The sequence below is a fragment of the Galendromus occidentalis genome, unplaced genomic scaffold (genome assembly GCF_000255335.2).
Source record: "Galendromus occidentalis unplaced genomic scaffold, Mocc_1.1 scf7180000076870, whole genome shotgun sequence".
NCBI lineage: Eukaryota > Metazoa > Arthropoda > Arachnida > Mesostigmata > Phytoseiidae > Galendromus > Galendromus occidentalis.
Window position 1 is genome coordinate 409,568 of NW_003804859.1, and position 19,252 is coordinate 428,819.

The 19,252-nt window shown below is 52.6% G+C and overlaps 1 protein-coding gene across 1 annotated transcript in view; it reads right to left on the reverse strand.

The window, feature by feature from the left end:
* Window positions 1-19,252, reverse strand: part of Tusp (WD40 superfamily protein Tusp) — a 72,044-nt gene that overhangs the window by 50,386 nt on the left and 2,406 nt on the right. The window contains 1 exon segment of the mRNA XM_029110595.1: window positions 18,731-18,825. Within this exon segment, the coding sequence (XP_028966428.1) occupies window positions 18,731-18,825 (95 nt within the window).

A 19,252-nucleotide genomic window follows, 5' to 3' on the forward strand; every position in this document is an offset into this window, starting at 1 on the left:
TGCTTCGAGCTTTCCATACGCAAACAGCGACTCGTCGGATACGCCAGGTTGCGGGATCTCCGGACGCGCCATATGTCTACGCGGATCCGTACCTTGTGTTAACGGCCCAGGATGAAATGCTCCCAAGAGTCTAGTCGTCGCGAATTCGGCATCGCTCGGATTCGGAATCGTTTCGACTCCGTTTCTATTGTTGGAAGTTCTCACGTGAGCTTCCGTTATTCGACATTGACCTTGCCATCGATGGGCAGAAAAAGCGCGTTTCTCCCCGCGGACCCGGACGACGAGCTATCCTTCGCGCGAACGCCAAAAATTGAGCTCGCGTATGATTTTTCCAAGAAAAAAATTACGCCAACCTGAGGGGGAGTAAAGGAGCCAACCGACCAGAGAATGAATGAATGTGAGACTAATCAGAAATGCAGACAAACTGCAATGGTCGCTGTCGCGACCGTCTCGGTACACGGGCTCGTGTTATCATACGGTTTGTCCGCTGAAAACGGTGCCAGAAACACTCAGCCTTGGAAAGCGGCCTTGCCTGATTAACCATTGGTACGGCGTCGACTCGCAACTCCGGTGGCTACTACTAAACTAATAAAAAAAAAGAGGGTGCGAGCGAGCGGACGCAAGGAGTCGGTCAGAAGGACGGACAGACCGGCGGGCGGGCGAAAACAAAGCTCTCGGCCAACCCCCGCCACCGTCAGCCGTACGCTGTTATATAAACCCTCGCCCGACTTCTGGGAGTAGTATCATTTGTGAAGTCGTCGACGACAGAAGATGCGTGCCTTTGTAGCTATTGCCTCTCTCGTAGTGGCCGCTAGTGCCACCGACTACGGCTACGGAGCCGGCTACGGAGCTGGTTATGGAGTCGGTGCCTACGGAGCCGGCTACGGAAACGGCTACGGAAACGGCTACGGACACGGCCACGTTTCTCACATCACCAAAGTGATCAACAAGGAGGTCCCCGCCCCCTATGCCGTCCCCGTTGCCAAACCCTACCCCGTGCACAAGGAGGTTCCGGTGCCTAAGGTGATCGAAGTTCCCCAACCCGTTCCCCAGCCGTACGCCGTTCCCGTCGTGAAGAAGATCCCCCAGATCGTCCATGTGCCTCGACCCTACGCTGTTCCCAGGCCCTACGCCGTGCACAAGGAAGTCCCCGTTCCCGTCTCCGTGCCCGTGTACAAGGATGTGCCCGTTCCCGTCTACAAGGAAGTTCCCGTCCCCGTGGTGAAACACGTGCCCGTTCACGTTAAGGTCCCCGTCCACGTGCCCGTTCCCGTCCACAAGGAAATCCCCGTCCCTCAACCCGTTGAGGTTCCCGTCAAGTACCCCGTCTACCGTGAGGTCCACGTCAAGAAGCCCTACGTCGTCCCTCAGCCCTACGCCGTCAAGGCTGCGCCCATCTACGGATACGGATACGGATGGTAAGCCCCTCGATCGAAGGGCTCAACATGCGCTAACGTATCCTACCACTCGAAACCAAAACCCTAACAATTAGGAGCGTCGCCTTCCCGAAGAAGAAAAGCCACCACTCTGAAAATAGCAGCGCGTTGCAAGGTTGTAAATATTCTAGAAATTCATATCAAGTCTCCCCGAAGTCGGAACGGATGAACATGTACACGCATTTGCATACGATGCATTTGCAGACCGCGTAAATAAAATCAAGTGTATACTGATAGTGTTCAACTCAAAACCAGCGTTCTCTCCTCGGACGAGGTCCGGCCCGAAGTCTGTTAGCATGCGGAATTATTTTCTATGAATCCGCGAGTACGTTCGACCTTCAATTAGAAGCGATCAGAAGAAGTTCCGGATCTATTCATTAACATCGAAGCTCATTCTGCGATGGGGTGTGTGCTCCCTGTCGCGAGATAGGGAGAGGGCACGCTTTCCCGAATTAGGGACCACAGTGCAACCCGAAATAGCACTGCGCTCTGACGGAGTTGCTTTGAGGAGTTTACTCGGCGGAAGCCACGAAAAACCCTCCCACGGAAGTCTCGTGTCTATTTAGCCCACAAGGGAAGACATGGTCGGCGTTTGCCAGCTGTGCGGAGATGTGGGCAGACGAGATGAGTGCCCGCGTGGCGATAGAAAGTTTGCCCTCCTACAAAGGGAGGGCGAACTTGAGCCCCGTCTTGCTGGCACCAGTTTTTATTCAGCCCCAAACTATTAGCGGAAAAGGCAACCGATCAAGCGCAGCCGTCGCAACTCGCTCATCGGCAACCGAAACTCCGTCGAATTCTTCTCCAAGGATCTATCCAAGAAGCAAGGGGTCGCGATGTTGCCACTGCAGCCTCTTTCACTTTATCTGACTTCGGTTTCTTCCATAGAGGTCGCCGCTCGATTATGTCCAGCCCTCAATGGAGTAATTTGTTTCGAGAAGATCTTTGGAGAACTCACCTGGAATCAGGAAAAGAATCAAGAATTAATCGAGGCCCTTGACTATTTGCTGCGCACGGGCTTCTGCCCTCGGACTCAACCTTGATCTCGGGTTCGACTTTGAAGCCGAGGACGGTGCGCCGTCAAATAAAGGGAGATGTCGTGGCGCTCGATATTGTTTTCGGTCGAACGACGATCTCGGAGTGAAACGAGCCAGGAGCCTGGAGGACGAAGTCCTTGGAATGCGTCTGGTTTCTGCGAGAACATTCCGAGTCGACCATTTGGTCGAATTAGACTTTCGCCACAGCATAGAAGAAGTTCCTCTTGGGGTTTCCCTGTGCAGGTAGCTCTGGAACTCAGTTCGGCGTAGCTCTGAATAATTTCTTGTCGGAGTACGGACCCACGCTCCTGCCTGAGTGAATGCTCTCCGCCATAGCTCCAGTGCTGGAAGACGAGAAGTTCACCGACCGTGCGATCAAATCGGGCTGACGGAAGCTTCTGTGGGGACACCGAATAAAATTACGCCGAGCGGAGCCCGAAGAGGAAATTATGTTTGAAGGACGCCCCGCGAGTCGAATCCATTGTGTCGATTCAGTCTATAAGGTCATCACGACACTCAGAAAGTTTCTCCCATCTTTGCACGGCTCTTCATTTTTTTCTGTTCCGAGAACACTTTTTCGGTCACGTCCGTCAGGCCGCTGTCGGCTCGAACGAAATTCGCTCCGCATTCCCTACCTTCGTGGACACCGGTAGGCGGTCCGCTCTCCTATGAAAAGAGGAATTCTTCGGAGAGGCTTCCGGAACTCCGATGAATTCTTCAAACTGCCACTTTTCTCCCCATACTGTTCGCTTCGAAAGAACAAGCGGGGTAGAACATGGAGCGGTATACGGAGGAGGCTGCCGCTCGCAAGAAAACCAAATGAAACAGTTTTTTTTCGCGGGCGAAACGCCTCGTAAAATCTCCCTCCGGGACGTCCCCTGCTCCAACGTCCGATCCCCCTGGAGCGTTCGTTTGGCATCGTCTACCCGGTCACTTCTCCTTGCACCAGAAGCGGAAGCAAATTCAAATTTTGGCGCCGAACTATTACCACCCACACCCACCAAGCCACACAACCGCCTGCATCCAATCGCTCGATCTCCCGGGCGCTCTCGAGAGTGAGCGACCTAGCTACCAACGCCGGCAACCACCCCCGTCAGTATTTGGTTCCTTCGAGAGCTCTCCTCGAATTTATTTCGAGACTCGGGTCCAATCATTCTTTTTGGTACCGCGATTCAATCGGCTGGTCGTACCGACAGGAATTTCTCTATGGGAACGATTCGGATAAAAGCTCACTTCCTGAGGTCATTTCGGCATTTTCGATCGTTAAATCGCGGTTGGCTTGGCATCGAACGAGTGGAATGGAAAATTGCTGCGGCTGGCGCTGGCCTCGAAAGCTTTTAAATTTCTTCTCTCTTCCTTTGATGCAAAGGGGCCGATATGGGCACGAGCGAGAACCTCCTGTCTATTTTCGGTCTTTGAGGAATGTCACTCGGTATCGCAAAAAACGCGTGTACGAGCGCTGCTCAAACTCCTCTTATCTGGTGTTTGAAGAAGCTGATAAGCCCGATAGGGACTTGAGTGGCTGCTCGGTGCAAATCGAGCCGAGTCAAATGAAGTAAGCAAGAGAAGGTTATCCCGAATTCTACCGGTTGATTATGAGGAGTGCGTTCGGCGCGTACTGTAATTTCGACGCATAGCCGAATCGTGGCGACGAACGAGAATGGCTCCCTCCACCCCTTGCACGAGAAGCGAATCGAAGCTACGCTTGTCGTCAGATACACCGGCGATCACCGCCCCTAGATCGAGTCCGAAATGATTCTCCCCCTTTGGCTTCCGAGAAGAAAATTATTCAATAGCTCATTTTTCTTGGATTTGTTCAAGGCCTCCCCCGATCGTCAGATATTGTCCCGTGACCGCCAAGAATGTCAAACATTCGAGCCATCAGCCATTCATTGCATCCACCGCGAGTATGCAAATGAAGCTTCCGATATTATAAGCTCTCAAGGAAGGAAGCCATTTTAGACAAGCTGCGGAGAAAGCGTGCAGTCGCTTTAGAAGTTTAAATGAGAAACTCTTTGGAGCGGATGAGCTGCATGTCCAACGATCGACGCGTTGATGTTTTTCTTTTTGTGAATATTGTACATACACAATTATCGTGAGAAGTGAGAAGACCGTGGAATGACTCTACACCGACAACCGAAATCCCCACGGAGACACTTCCGATCAGCGAGCGAGTCTCCAGTCCCCACTGAGGAGGACGTAAGCTCTCCGACCGCATTGTCAACGAATCCACTCGGTATCCCCAGCCACAGCGAACCCTATGCTCAGAAAGAGGAGCATCACTGATTCGCCCGTAATGGAGTTTAGCGGGCTTGGTACGGGAGATGCCGGTCTCCGGAGGGGAGCTTGATGGTATGATGGAGTCGAGAGAACGACGTCATCTTAGCAAGCAGCTGAAGTCATCCATCCGTTGTCGTCGTTCGCCTTCCTAATTATTCGCCGCTTCCAATCTTCCACGATTGTTCACTGGCCATCAACGGTCCACCATCAAGTGGACGAGAAGCATGAATGGTTGGATTCAAGGCGGACGTTTCCACAGATTTCAGCGCCCGTAGTCATCAGTGTCTACAAGTTTTCTGGGCAAAATCCCTCGCCGAAGGAAGGACCAGCGCCAGCGGTTGGGACCGTCTGGCCTCCGAACCCTGCATCCATGATGACGATGACCGATTTACCGCTGTCTCGATATTCATGTGGAAATATTATGGACGGATTGAGGGCCGCGTTATCCATGAATTAAACAGAGCATCGTGACTTAAGATGCGCGAGTCCCTCGACTTGGCAAGATCGAGTATCGGTTAAAGGGAAGATTTGCATACATTGAAATCGTGGAGCGAGCTCATTCTCCGCGCCCGGAGTAGCGACGTATCTATCAAAGTTTCCGATTGTCGTCGGGCGCGACTGGAGCTCTTTCCTGGCTCGCTGCGCGGTCGTTCTCTCATTGACGAGGCACTTGTGATCTGACCGCAAGCTTCAGGTCGAAATCTCCCCGAAATGTCCCACTCGATCGCGCACGTGCTATGCATACCCCAGTGGTTTTTCGAAAATTATATACTCAAATATTCTCCTCAAATCTAATAGCGCTCGGTGTCCCCTCATCATTCAGCGGACCCGGACCCCATGCATCGCGGGGAAGTGCACCCTCGACGGGCCACCAACGACAATTTCGGCGGAGTTTCATGCTTATTAGGCACGAGCGAGACAGACCCAAGTCAAACCTCGTGGTAGACCAGCGGGAAAATATTTCGACCTCCAACAAAGGAGACCCGTTCTAGGGGCGATGCTCGGCCCACACGGATTTCCGCCCGCTCTAGGAGTGTGAGCTTGCCCTCGGGGAAAGGCCCGAGACGTCGCGTCGTTTTGTTTCTATCCCTGCTCGACTCCGAATTAGAGCGACGTGCTCGTTAGCGCAGCGTCAACGTGTAATGGTAGACATTTATCGCTCAAATTGGGGTCAACTAGCTCGCGGAGCCCTTTTACAGGCGCGTACACAAAGCCACACGGACTACCGGCGAGGTGACGATGGAAGGCTCGCACACTCCCTTTTCGATACATCGAATTGTCAACAAACGCTCGCAGACCCTCTAACACATATACTACTAGTCCTATAGTTCGAGTTGTTGACACAATAAGCTTGTGAGCAGACAAGCCAACGAACACTGTCAATATGAGGGGGTTGTTTCGTAGCCGTATCGTTCTGTATAGAGCTGTAAAGCCCCAGTCGGGCAAGAAAGGCATGCTGTCGTGGACAAGCATCTGGCTTTTTCCCAATGGCTTCCTTAACACGAGGTGGAGGCGGGAACAAACATTGAGGGGAACGCTGTAGTCGCGGTTCTTGCCGCTCGGCCTGGCTATATTGTTCAGTTTGGCTCATTTGCCACTCTGGCCCGGTTCAGCGCAGGATCACGCAGGATCCAAGCCTTTGCCGGAGAGTGAAAGCGATCATGACTCCCGTTAAGGACCGGAGTCGCCAACCTCTCCGCGATATTCGATCATAGCATGGAATTCCGAAATTTCACGGGAAAAAGACGGAGGGGGGCAGTCTGGAGGATGAAGGGATAGGAGAAGCCGCGGAAATGCCCCCGTGTACGCGTTTCCCGGCCTGTATAAAAATAAAATATCCCACATCAAGCTACATGAATCAAACACGGACGGACGATCGCCAGCCAATCCTTTCAATAGAGTCCAAATGTTGGCTCGCTCGACGCATCGAACATCGTGTAATAGATTGCCGTCGATGTCACCGCGGCGTGGCACCCTATGAACATTCTCTGGAATCGTAATGGGGTTTGAAACTCTTCGGAATCGGGAGTGGCCGTCTGCACTCGACCGAGCTCCGATATTGGTCCCGCCTGTGATCTGCTGGTTTTAGAATCGCGTTGGAGGTTTTTTGTTCGATGGCGACGGCCTTACTCTCACCACGTACCATTGCACGGGACCCGCTTCTCTACCGACGACGTGTACGCACGGCGACCACCGAGCTTTGATAAAAACTGCAAGCTGTAATTTTTGCCCACTGACCACCTCTGCGGTGTTCCTCGGATGTGTTTCCTATTTGACATCGGATGCCACATCGTCTGCCGATGCGACGATTCCGATGTGTCGCAAAGTATCGGGGGTTGCGGAGGATCGAGATCGAATCGAAGTGTCGTCTTGACTGAAGATCCAAATCACGTATTTTTGCTGTACAGACGTAAAACTCTCCGCGGGCCCCTCCACGAACGTGAACGATCCGATCTCGATGGGCGCAGGTCTCCGGCGAGTTTCCGAGGAATGACCCCTCAAGAGATGGAAGGAATTTCCGCGGAGCCATCAGCTCGGCGAGGGAATTCAGGGGGCGAACCGGGACCAGAATGTATTCTAAATCCAGAGCATCTCGTAGCGCTATGAATTATGTACCTCTAATTATCCCGTGAGAACTAGGCCGGCTCCGCTCGCAGGTCGGAGTGAACTAATCTTTTTGAATTCGAGGTTCCGAGTCACTCGGAGTTTGTGTTCAATGGATATACATGATCATTCAAACGAGCATTCGTGAATTCCCGGCACTTATCCGAAGATGAAATGGTGACGATCTCGCCTCGATAAAATTGCTTTGCATTCCCTCGGGGGCCCTCTTCCTGCGGTTGAGCTCCGGGAACTGACGGAATCGCGGAGCGTTTTCCCTTCAACAGCAAATTCCCTCGTCGTCAGCTCAATCATCACGGATCCGCGAGAATCGGAATTCCTCAGTAACATCCGACATTCGAGGATTCCGTGTGACCGCTCATGGGAATTGAATCAGAAAACTCTGACCTCCGACATCTTGAATGAAATCAACATTCAGAAGGAGACTGATGCCGCCCGACGGGGATACGACTCGCCAAGGAATACATTGGAGTGTTCCATTCTTGAGAGGTTTTTTCGTGCCGTATTGCCAGCGACTCTCGTTCCGTGTGGGAAGGCCTCTGTGAGTGGGCTTTCGGGTGAAGTTTTGCGGAAGAGGGAGGAAAAAGACCCGTCGTTTGCTGAAATGATAATTCGTTCGCTGCCAGGTCGTCTCGGCAGCCGCTGCGGCGGCTTTTCGCATTCTCTAGGGACGACCGACGATTGCGAGGCTGTCGGTTGTGGGCTTCCAATTTCGTACCCCGTTATGGCGGTCAGATTAAACTCGAACGAGTGCATGTCTTCTCCTTGCGGCGAAATTTTGTTTTTATTTTGCCGGTCCCATTCCCCCGCTCCGATCGTGCGAGCCGTAATGGCTAAGCTGGCGGACAAAACGATTGAGTGAGAATGAAACATAATTTGCGAAGCACACGAGTGTGAAATCATGTCCCGACATCACCCACGAACCCCCGGGTGAAGACATTTCGGGCACGAATATGCTTTTGGAATCTCATAATTATTCGCCTCTTCTTTTACGAGATTTTTCTGACTGCTCAGCTTCGGATTGAAGAGTCGTAACCGAAGTCTGGAAGTCAACCGTTCTCCCCAGAGGTGCGCCCTCGAACAGCACCGAAAGACCAATCGACGTGGGGCTTTTCAGCTCAGCAATTTGTCGTGAGGCTTCGTGGCTCCGATGCAGCTGCCTGTCCGACGTCCATAGAGGAAAGAAGGAACAGAGGGGGAAGACGGCGGTGGAGGAATAAAAGCCTCAACTGGACGAACGGGATGGATGAAGAGCCGTTGGAGGCTGGGAGGCAACAGAGGGCATCTTGTTTTTGTGCTAAATTAGTTTTGCCACGCCAAACAACCCACGGACACCTCCACCGTTACGCTTATCGTTGTCCCTTGTTTTTTCCTGCCTTTAGAGGGTCCCGAGAAGAGAGCCAGCCCAATCTCCTGGACCCAGGCACAACGGGGTCCAGCCATCTTCTCAATAGATGCCCGTCGGCCCATTAGCAGCTGCCGACCGCGGCCGGTACAAATTGGACAGTCGAACATAATCGCTTCGTAGATCCCGGCTCGGGTTCGGTCCGAATCGGTTCTTTCCTGTTTTGCTCTCTTGAACGGAATCGAATCGTTTCTATGAATGCTGCGCTGGAATCAAAGGTCCAGCCGTCGAATCGACGTGAATAGGAACCCAGGAGTGGGCTTGTGTAATTCTTGGCAGAGGACCGTAGAGCTCGGAGGGACTTCACGCGGACTTTGTTTTCCGAGGCTCATGTTTTGCCATGCAATTTTGTTGATTGAGGGCGGTTGTTGATCCTACTCACTCGGAGCGGACATCCGATGGTTTTCCTTCGGAGGAGGTCGTCGAATATTGCCTGCTATGCCCACGACGTCCCCGACGCCGCACCGCCGTGGTCGCTCCAACAAACATAGAAATACTATCCCGAGGAACAGAAATTCGAAGCCGCAAGGCGTCGTTCGTCTCCCAGCCGCTCCGAGGAATTGCACCACGAACTCTCGGGGATTGCAGCATCGGACGGGAGGGCTCCATGGATGCGAGCATTTTCAATGATTTTCAGCATCAAGAACGCTCTGGCGTAATTCCTGTTCGGGAAAAACGTCCATCACGCCCTCATCGAAGTCTTGTACCGAAAATTCTGTCTCAACGTTTATTCACGGAGGCGGCTCGTCGGAAGATGATTTTGAGCGATAAATGTTTTGCCTGCACTCCATGTCAAAGTAATATCGGGGATTGGCTATATGCGATGGAGGAGCACGTCGCGTGATCTAATTCCTAAATGCTGTCAGCTCCCGCTACTGTCGTTCTCACTGCTGCTGCTATCGACGATGACGGCGGCGGGAGCAGTCCAATTCAAACGTCTCCCAAAACCGAGATGGAGAGAGAGCAACGAACTTCAAACAGACGGGGGATCTGCCTGAAAACTCGTTCGGACACACGATGAGTATTCAGTGCGCGTCCATTGGAACGCGCAAACTCGCACAGCAGGTTTCCTCCGCTCCATCTCGTCGGTCAGTCGCTTGAGAGCTTGAAAATTCAAATATCCGCAAGTGGAGCCCCCGTTTCCCGCGGAGCCCGGTTCCTGCAGCCAAGCCGCCGCAGTTCAGTCTGGATATTGAAAAATACATCTCATGGGCAACTCGAGCACATTCGGGGGAAAAACCCGAAAAATAACTCGCGTTCCACCCTCGGTTGCGGGAAATCGAGGGCAGAGCGGTTGAATACCTCATCGATATGAATGAATCGCTCGTTCTAATCGTGCTCTAACAGCGCGAAACGCGTCCATCGAGCTTGACCGGGAGCGAGCCGTTTTATTTAGCGCCCTCTATCTTACGAGTCATTAACGCCGAACCCTGGACGGCTCGGGGGAACGGCTAGAGCGTCTCGAACGCCGAGCCCTGAACCGCTGCATCATTCGAGTACAGATGTTTTTGAATCCCGCTCAGAGCTGCTCGGCTGGCTTCAGATTGGTTGAGCAGATCCTCGTATATCTTTGTCGTGTCATCCACACCCAAGCGTAGGCCCGATAGAGTTCGTGAGTCACCCGAGAGAGCAACAGACAACTTGTGGGGCGTAGAGTGCGGCCGGAGTCTTCCCCTCAAATCAAACATTGCTTATCTTTTGTCCGACTCTTGCATACCGGTCGGCAGCCCACCAGTAGTGGACCGCTCGAAACTCGAGATGCAGGTGGAGAACGAGACGAGACTCGAGATCCGGGGACTCAGACTGTGTCTCCGCGTTCCGGAGCTCGTTCCCGGACTCGGAAAGTGAGACTCCCTGAATCTCAGGGACGAGCCCGTACGGGCGCCGAGTTGGTCTCTCGGGGGTTCAGCCGCTGAGATTGGTCTGGAGGACAGGAAGAACGTGGGAGATCAGGGTAAAACGTCGGGCGACGGTCAGCAGTTCTCGCGAAGCTCATGCTGCGAACGAATCTTCTGAACACTTGAAATAATCCTCCTATTACGATTCAAACGTTTCTGTGGGAGGTTTGTCGCCCCAAGGATTTCCTCAATCTATCTTTCAGTTGCAGAGCAACAGCTCGCTGTCCACGGAACCTTCGGACAGCCGCCTGTTTTTCTCTCTAGTATTCTCAACGATATTCTACAGTTAGGCGAACCTTGACAGATCGATCTGCGAGCAGCTGCCAAGTGCACTACTGTCGCAAGATTCCTCCAGAAATATCACCGGCAGCATATTTTGAGGAAATAGTCGCCTTGTCGCTCGGCAGCTTCCGATCCGATGTTGCTTGACCACCCTTCTACCGACTTGTCGCCGCAAATCTGAATCGATGCAATCAGATAATTATTTGTGATCAGCCGCTGGTATGACGAACGATCGGATCCCGCTCGAGGCTGTGCCGACGAGACAAATATATCGGCATTACGATCGTGGAGATGAATCGACGTTAATCAAACGCCGCACGCGTTTTCCAGAATCGGGAACAGCTGTGCAGTCATTCATCGCTCAAGGATCGAGTGTCGGGATTCACTCATCATGTCCTAGCCAATCGTCTGAGTTGCCGCCAACGCTCGATTTAATCACAGAATTGAGATTTTCGCTTTTTTCTTTTTTCCTTCCAATGAATCAAAGAGACCGGAGTGAGTTACCAGCTCTCGTAACTTGACGTCTTCTCTCGAATCCCGTTTGATAGACATTGCTCGAACAAGTCGATAGATCCTTCTTGGTAGGTAGTCGCCGAACTGACTGAGATGCCTTGCCTTGAATAAAGGAGTCGTCAGCCGGGTCAGCGCTCCGATTGTCCGATATGCCGAAGGAATCTGGTATGTGTTCTTCCTCGCTCTCTCTGAAACCCCGCCGATATGAGCGACCGTACACAAGGGTATGCGAAGCCTGCAGTCGGGGCGGCGGCGACGGCAGACAAGGCCCCGGCACGTGCCAGCATATCAAAAGCTCTTCGGGGCACTTGCTATGCGGAGGGGTTGTTATATTCGGAGCTCAGAGATGTCGGATCTTGGTCGGCCTCAAGCGGACCCAAAAGCTCGACTCTATGCTTCGTCCTGCTCCGTACGTTCGTCGGTCGGTGGCTTGGTAGAGTGAGGTGGCTAGCCGGCTTGCTCGCAAGCAGTCAGGTCGGCACATCCATCGGGGTGGCTGCAGCAAAGACGTATGTGGCATAATATATGGCCATCTATCGTGGAATACATACCGGTTAAGCAAATGGCTCCTACCGGTTCACTGACGGGCGAACGGGCGGGCGGGCAGGCTGGCTCTTCATATGCCAGAGCTGACGCATTTGATCGCGCCAAGTCTACTGAACCAAACTTACCACTACCGCCACGACCCGACCCAAAACAACAACATCAAAAGTGCATTCTCTATCGCTCTCTCATTGGCTGGTATCTTCTCCGCGGAGTTTCCTCGCAATTCCTCTTGGGCGCATCTTGCAATTGCTCTTATGCTGCTCCTCATCGTTCTCTCCTCGTCGTCGTCGTCGTCGTCGTTGTCGTCGTTCTCCGTCGTAGTATGCAGTCCCGCTTCCGCTCGCGCTTTGGTCTCTCTAGAGGAGGGTATTCGCTGGAGCTTCATTTATATACGGCCATAAACTGTTGCCTTTTTCAGATATAGCAGAACTGACTGGGCGAGTCAGTGAGCTGCTCCGTGGATGCCGCATGGATCTTTTATGATAAGTACATCACCCTCAAGCAAATTGTCTTGTCCAAAAGATATCTTACGAGCGATATCCGTCCGTCCATCAAACTATCCGTGGGCATGTACGGTCGAGCAAGGGCTGAGGGTTCGCACGAGCTCATCGAAGAAATTTCCCCCCGTCACAGAACTCCGTCTCGACCTCGTGACGACGAGTCTCATCTGACGGTAATCGGAAACCTAGAAATATCGTCGTTGAACTCAAATATGACGACTACATTTCCTGATCCGGAGCTGTACGGAACGATTCCCGCTCAGATGTTTGAATAATTTCCCGTTCAAGTCATACGCGATGTGGGAGCGCCTAATTAGAGACGGAGGCAAGACGAGACTCTCGGAGTTGAGATCGACTGTTTTCCATGTATATCACGTATTAACATTGTGAATTTTTTTCGAAAGGATCAGATACGCTGAAATTATCCACGAATGAAAGTTTTCCGGGTGAGCCGGCGTCATCAGCAAGACATCCACCCGCAAAGTTCAAACTGCAAATTAGGGAGCAGGCTTCGTCGACCGTCCGCGACGCTAGTCTTCCAGAAAATCTCCAACGTCTCGTTAGATGGGCAATTTGTAAGGTGCGACCATCCGCTCCCTGCACTTTCTGTCCTGTCTCGCGGAAGTGACAATTTGCAGAGTTCTCATGTGATCCCAATCGGCCCCGCCTCCATCCGAGCTTCTGGCATCACAATCAATCTCCGAGCAACACCGTAATCATGTCCCGAACACAGACTCCAAAACCTGAGTCATAAACACGGAGCGAAGCTCGGTCGTTCCAGTTATTTTTAAACAGAGAACTCGTATGTATGACTGTGCGGTCGGCGTCGGTCGCCGTCTCTCAGCCCAAGTCGTGTATTGTTGACTCACAGTCCGGCTGCCGAGTGAGTTCGAGATCTGCGGCGGAAAATTATTTATCCTACGTCGATTTCGGAACAGCTACCACAGCCCCTCTCTCAAAAACCTCGGACAAGGAAGGAAGGGCCCTAAATGAGCCGGCAGGCTATCGTGGCGGATGAGCAAACCGGACTGGCGGGCGGAAGCAATGGATAGAATTATCAAATTAACTCGAAATTTCCAAGGAGGCCGTAGCAGCAGCTCCGCGTCTGCCGAAGGTTCGAATCCTATAGCCGGGGGCTGCGCAGACAAGTACGAAATTCTACGACTGACTGCATTAATGAGCGAGCGAGCGAACGAGTAAGAGAGTGTGAGTTAGTGAATGCACTCCGCGCTCGAAACGCTCGCTCCCGACGAAGGCGACATCCGCGATGGCAACGACCGCGCATGGTCGACCAACAACCAAACTGAGCGACTCTCGGCGAGCCAAGGAAGAACGAAACGCTCTCTTGCCGCCGTTCACTCTCCAAACCGAGTCGGATGATGATTCAGGCATCCACTAGATCGCCTGGTCTCGCGAACGGCGTTCTATTGGAAATGTCAGTGCTCCCAGATCATTCATCTCGGACACGGAAGGTGCGCTCGTGGCCTCAGCAAAACCCACCACCCCTCTACGCCGTCGTCAGAGACCCGCGCTTCGGTCCCCCGAAGCCTCCGCGACATTCCGAGTCATGTCAAATTCGCAAACCCTCGATATGTGCGGGATCGAATCCCGACCTCTACAAAAAGCCGACGACTTTTCCGGTGTCGAGTCGACGTGTGCTGGTTGACGTCGCAAAACGAACTTCAAGATCTCTTGACACTTTCAATTTCGAGAGTACATCCGAGTGCAGCACGTCCGAATACTTCACGCCACCCGCCTCGTCGTGCAGCATTTGGGAGCTGTGGAATACAGAGCATACTCCACCGTACCGTATCGAAATATGTCCCTCAACGACGACGGTAGTGTCACCCGCGTCTGCTCCGTCGACTCCGTGCAATTGGAAGCGGCGCTCACCGGATTTCTCGTCTGACGCTTCGACTGCGACCGGCAAAGCGTTCGGCAGTCTGAGTTTCCTAAAACCGAGCAGGGGTCTTTGGGGTCTGCTATCCAAACTCCCTGTGCACCGACATAGAAGACCAAAGTTCCCCCCTCGATACAATCTCGACATTGGAGCTCCGATCCTGATCAGCCACACCCGAGGCAAGCGTATCGATTGGGTTCGATACTTCAGTGAGAACTCGTTGTCCGCAGTTTCTGGCCCGAGTCGCTCCCCGGACGAGTTCGATGTTCGTCATCTGACGGATACCCTCCCTCATGAGCGAACTTTCCACCGGTACCAACACCATCTCCCCCAGCTGGATATTCCGCCGGGAGACCGATGTCATCAACCGTGTCAGGATGTTCCTCCACTCGTCCCGTGTCGCAACGCGGTTCAAGACCGTCGGTGTCTCCTGCAGGCACGTCAACTTGAAGTCTCGAGCGACCGAGCGAACCGAAAAGACGGAGCTCCGGAGATTCACCTGAGTGAAACAGCTGTCACGCAGGATAAAACAACTGACGGCAAATTATTTGAATCGGCGAAAGACTCCTCCCTCCAATCCAGATGCACTTTCTACGTCAATTGTAAAAAATCAACATAGGTCGGATTACGTGAAACGTGCGGTCGGTCGATACGTGGTCTTGACGGCGGGTGTTCCTTCCTGTACGGACCGTGCTTCGAATTTGCCGTGAACAGGAGTTCGAATCGCAACATGACGTGAATGAGCAGTCGTGTTGGGGACGAGAAAGGGGCGATGCTGGCTCGGGCAGAAAAATGATGAGGGAAAGCCTGTTACAAAAACATTCATATATCATTAGCCGTCGAGCCTCCTGTCCCTGGGGAGCGTGTCAAACGTGAGACGACTCCACCACCGATGTCTTGCCAACGCGGCCACACAAGAAAGTGTTGTTGTCATCACCACGATGACCCTTCCGGCTGCCTTTGGACCCTCGAGAAATAATAGATGCTCCTCGCTTCCCTAGGGCTCACAGCGCGACAGGACGACCGTCGGCATCACGGAGTCGATGTTCGAACGGATATTTCTCACCTTGGCGATAGGTATTCCGCGAGACCTAGCGACCCAGAAGCGGGGACACAACCCTGTCCATACAACGGACGCTCGTCGGTCGGTCGGTCTCGCTGGGTTCGGCGATGAGAGATACAAGTTTTACGCTCTCTGTCAATTTTGTGTGTACACATCTCTGCGATCACTGTGGAATAGAGGTCTGAAGATGTTTATTCAAAGGCCAGCTTACGCTGTCTGTCGTCATGCCTCCGCAATGTCTCACAAGTGCTGATTACGAGGCCGTCATCGACAATCTCTTCTTGAAACACTTTGATTGGTCGACCGCGCATACATTCCAAGAACTCTTCGTTAACGAAGAGCAAAGTAGATTTAGACCCCTCTGCACATATTGGTTCGAGAACGTGACCATCCGAGCTGTGTGGTGTGGAAATCGAGAGTCAGTGCGATACGCTGGACCCGCCGTCGGGCAGTCATCGACTTCGACTATCACACTCTCGCTCCACTATCGACGACGATGAGAACGACGTCGGCGTCGTCGAGGGTGGCAGCAGTAGCAGCGAGAGTGGCAATTAAGACTTGCTCGGCGAGTCGGTCTTCCTCCGGGTCGGTCTTCCTGTCCCTATCCCGCTCTGACCGGCAAATCTTGGCTGGGTCAATCCTGGATTAGCATTGCTTAGATGAAGCTGCTATGAGTGAGCCGTCAAGCTATCTTGATGAGCTTGGATACCTGCGCTATCCGGGGCTGCCTTCTCCTGCATCTTCTCATCAGAGAGATATTCCGAAACTCACAACCGCATAATCAGGCTTCATTTGCATTGGTTCGGTTGCTTCTCGAGAGCATAGCTTCCGGGACGCAGACGGAGCTTTTGAAGTTCCCTCCGAGAATTCCCAGACTCGCTGACGCGGTGCTTTGTAAAATTATCACCTCAGTCGGAGAGGATCGGATGTTCCGCTAGACGATCTCGGATTGTACCGCCTACGAGCGAAAACCGAATCCGCTGTATTTTCGTCGATGGGTGTAGGGAACCAACGTGGGATGACTTGATTTTTGAGAGTTTGCGGTAAAGCCGGGCGTCGATATTATGGTTCGGAACACAACCGGGGTTTCGCCTGTTATGAAAAACCCTGGATTTCCGAATGAATTGTCAGTGATCTGTCGAATCTCAATAGATTGGGAGAGTGCATTCGAGGAGGCGGATCGGCTTCTGAGGCACCCAGGTCGACCTGAATACAATGGCTCCGCCGATCCCAGGATCACTCTCTGATTCTTAACCTTTGCATGGCTGTGCGGGAATGCTTCTCGCGACGCGGACTATTGTAGGAAAGCAGGTTTCTTCCAGAATCGAATAAAGGGGAAAGGGATGGTCGAAAATTTTGAGTACAGCTTGTGTCCCTTCATTGTTTGAGTTCGTGGATGTTCTCCTTAGTACGCCTCGGGACTCGGTTTTCCGATAAGCGACTTCGGACGTAAAATGGGTCGGATTCGGATATCAACTCGCTCAATTTCCGAAGAATTCCGAATCAAATAATCCGGACCGGAACAACTACTGGGAGTTTCGAACAAACAGAATCTTCGAGCCAACAGCTTCGACTGTAGCTCTCCAGGAGTCCTCTTGGTTTCCATGGAGAAAGAACGGCCTTATGGGAGATGCTTGTCGACCCGACATGCAGCAGCAAAGCGGTGCTTTTTACTTTTGGCTCGACGGATATCGCTGACTTGCCCACGGCATTTTTTTAACGTCAGAAAGCACTTTGTGCCTCGGAGAGACCCAATAATTTTGAGAGCAAAACTCCATCGCCTCGATGACGCGGCTAGTATGGTCACGGTAGAAATCCGGAAGGAAACACAGCGGATGCAGTCGCTGAAGTTTCGCCCACCCTTCTTCTCTCTCGCACTATCTAGTTGTCCATCAGCGGCTGGACTCGCTCACGCTTCGGATCCCATCCGGGCACTTCTTCTCGGTCGGATGTGAGTGTTCTCCAAGGGCTTCGATTGCTACTTCTCACGTATGTCGCGTGACCTCAGGTCCGGACCATTCGACGCAAATCGAGAAACGGAAATCGTGCTGGATTGGAATAGCAAAAAACTCCTTCTGCAGGTCTCTCGAGAACTTTGCGAAATGCCTCAGTCAAGATTAATCCACTGAAGCTCATGCTCGACCTCCGCGGGGAATTGCCTCTTCGGGGCAGTTCGGGTTAAGCTCGTCGCGATAATCGAATCGAGAGGTCGATCGGACGAGTTCGTCCCAGGTTAATGTGCGCCTTTCTTGATTTTCTTGAGAATCCTTCGCTTGTCATGAAGGGGGGGGGGGAGACCAGGCGTTTCCTGGAGAGATAGATGGCTCACAGACTCGAGGGTCGCCGCGATTATAGCTCAGAAGTTCTGCGGCCCGGCTTTCCCATAAACGGAGACTTCGAGAGCAACACGCTTCTCGCAAGAGACGAAAAAAATAATTCCGATTCTCTCGAAACCGCCGTCCATAAAGCGAACAAGTCTTCGACGTTGTGCATTCGACAGCGGAGGAATAGAGTCTGCGAATGAACGCATCCAGAGTCGGACCAAGGACTGACGGCGTCGGACAGATGGCTTTCGCAGTTGATCGCGGCAAACGAAAACAACTCTGCTAAGCGTATTAGTCGCGGACGTCGTACGACCGACGTCGACGGATATTCCCTCGACAGCCGCCGCCGCAACAACGTCGGCTAGTTTGCTGCTGTCATCAGCACGGACGAAGTGAAGCACATTGTGTTCGGGTTCAATAATTATGTCGTGTGAAAATAGATCGCCCGAGCTCCCGAGCTATTGAGCTCGAATCTGGCAGCTGGCTCCACTAGGTCGAGTAATGAAGCAACTCCACCTGTAAACCAATCCCTCGCAGGAAGTCGGGTTTACTCGAACGAGTTCCTCACGGCATTCGGCCGCATTTCATTCGGGATTAACTCCTCTGAGCGACTGACTGCGACCGCATATCTAACCACGCGCCACACCGATAAGAACCCCCCTCCGTTCCGCAAGAAAGATAACGAACTGTCGCCCGCGGACGATGGCCGTTCGCCCCCTCCCCCCCTCGCAGAGCAAACACAGTTGGAGACATACATTCGCAGAAGAGGAGCCCGAATAGCGAGACTCGCGACATACATATGTATGTATGTACCTACCTACTACCCACATAGGGACACTCATACATAGTACGGAGAGAAAGTTTACCCCGAGACCTCCTAAATATGGTCTTACGCGAGAATTCGCGCTTCGAGCTGCGCAAGCTTACCTCGGATCGATGACCTCGCATGTTATAATTCGTTCGGCTCGGCTGGTCCGACGTACGTCGGCAGTGGCACGTTGTGAAAGTCACTCCAACAATGCCTGAAAATCCAAAGAAATTAGTTTAAGTACGCATGCAACCTCAGACTGCGGGCGCCAAGGATTACGTGGATCGAAGAACTCCTTTGCCCTTGTTTGTCGACCGACTCCCGGCCTGGAGGAGTTTCGATTTTTCGCTATTCGGAGCCGATCGCTGCGAGCTCCGCCTGCTCTACGAGACTTCGATAGAGAGTGTTGGCAAAGTTCCTTCACTCACTCAGTCGGTCGGATCGAAAGCCGCCATGGGAAGCTCTGTTCTCGCAAGTTCTCCGCAGTGAAGACAAACAAAGAGAACTAAACAACAGCCGGTTGGAACGATTCCCGAGTCAACAATCTCGCAGGTGAAATGGATTCGATCCAGCCGAACAAGGAAACTTTGAGTTTCGATTTGAATAATTTTAAATCGCTGCAGAGCAAGACGAGTTCGTCG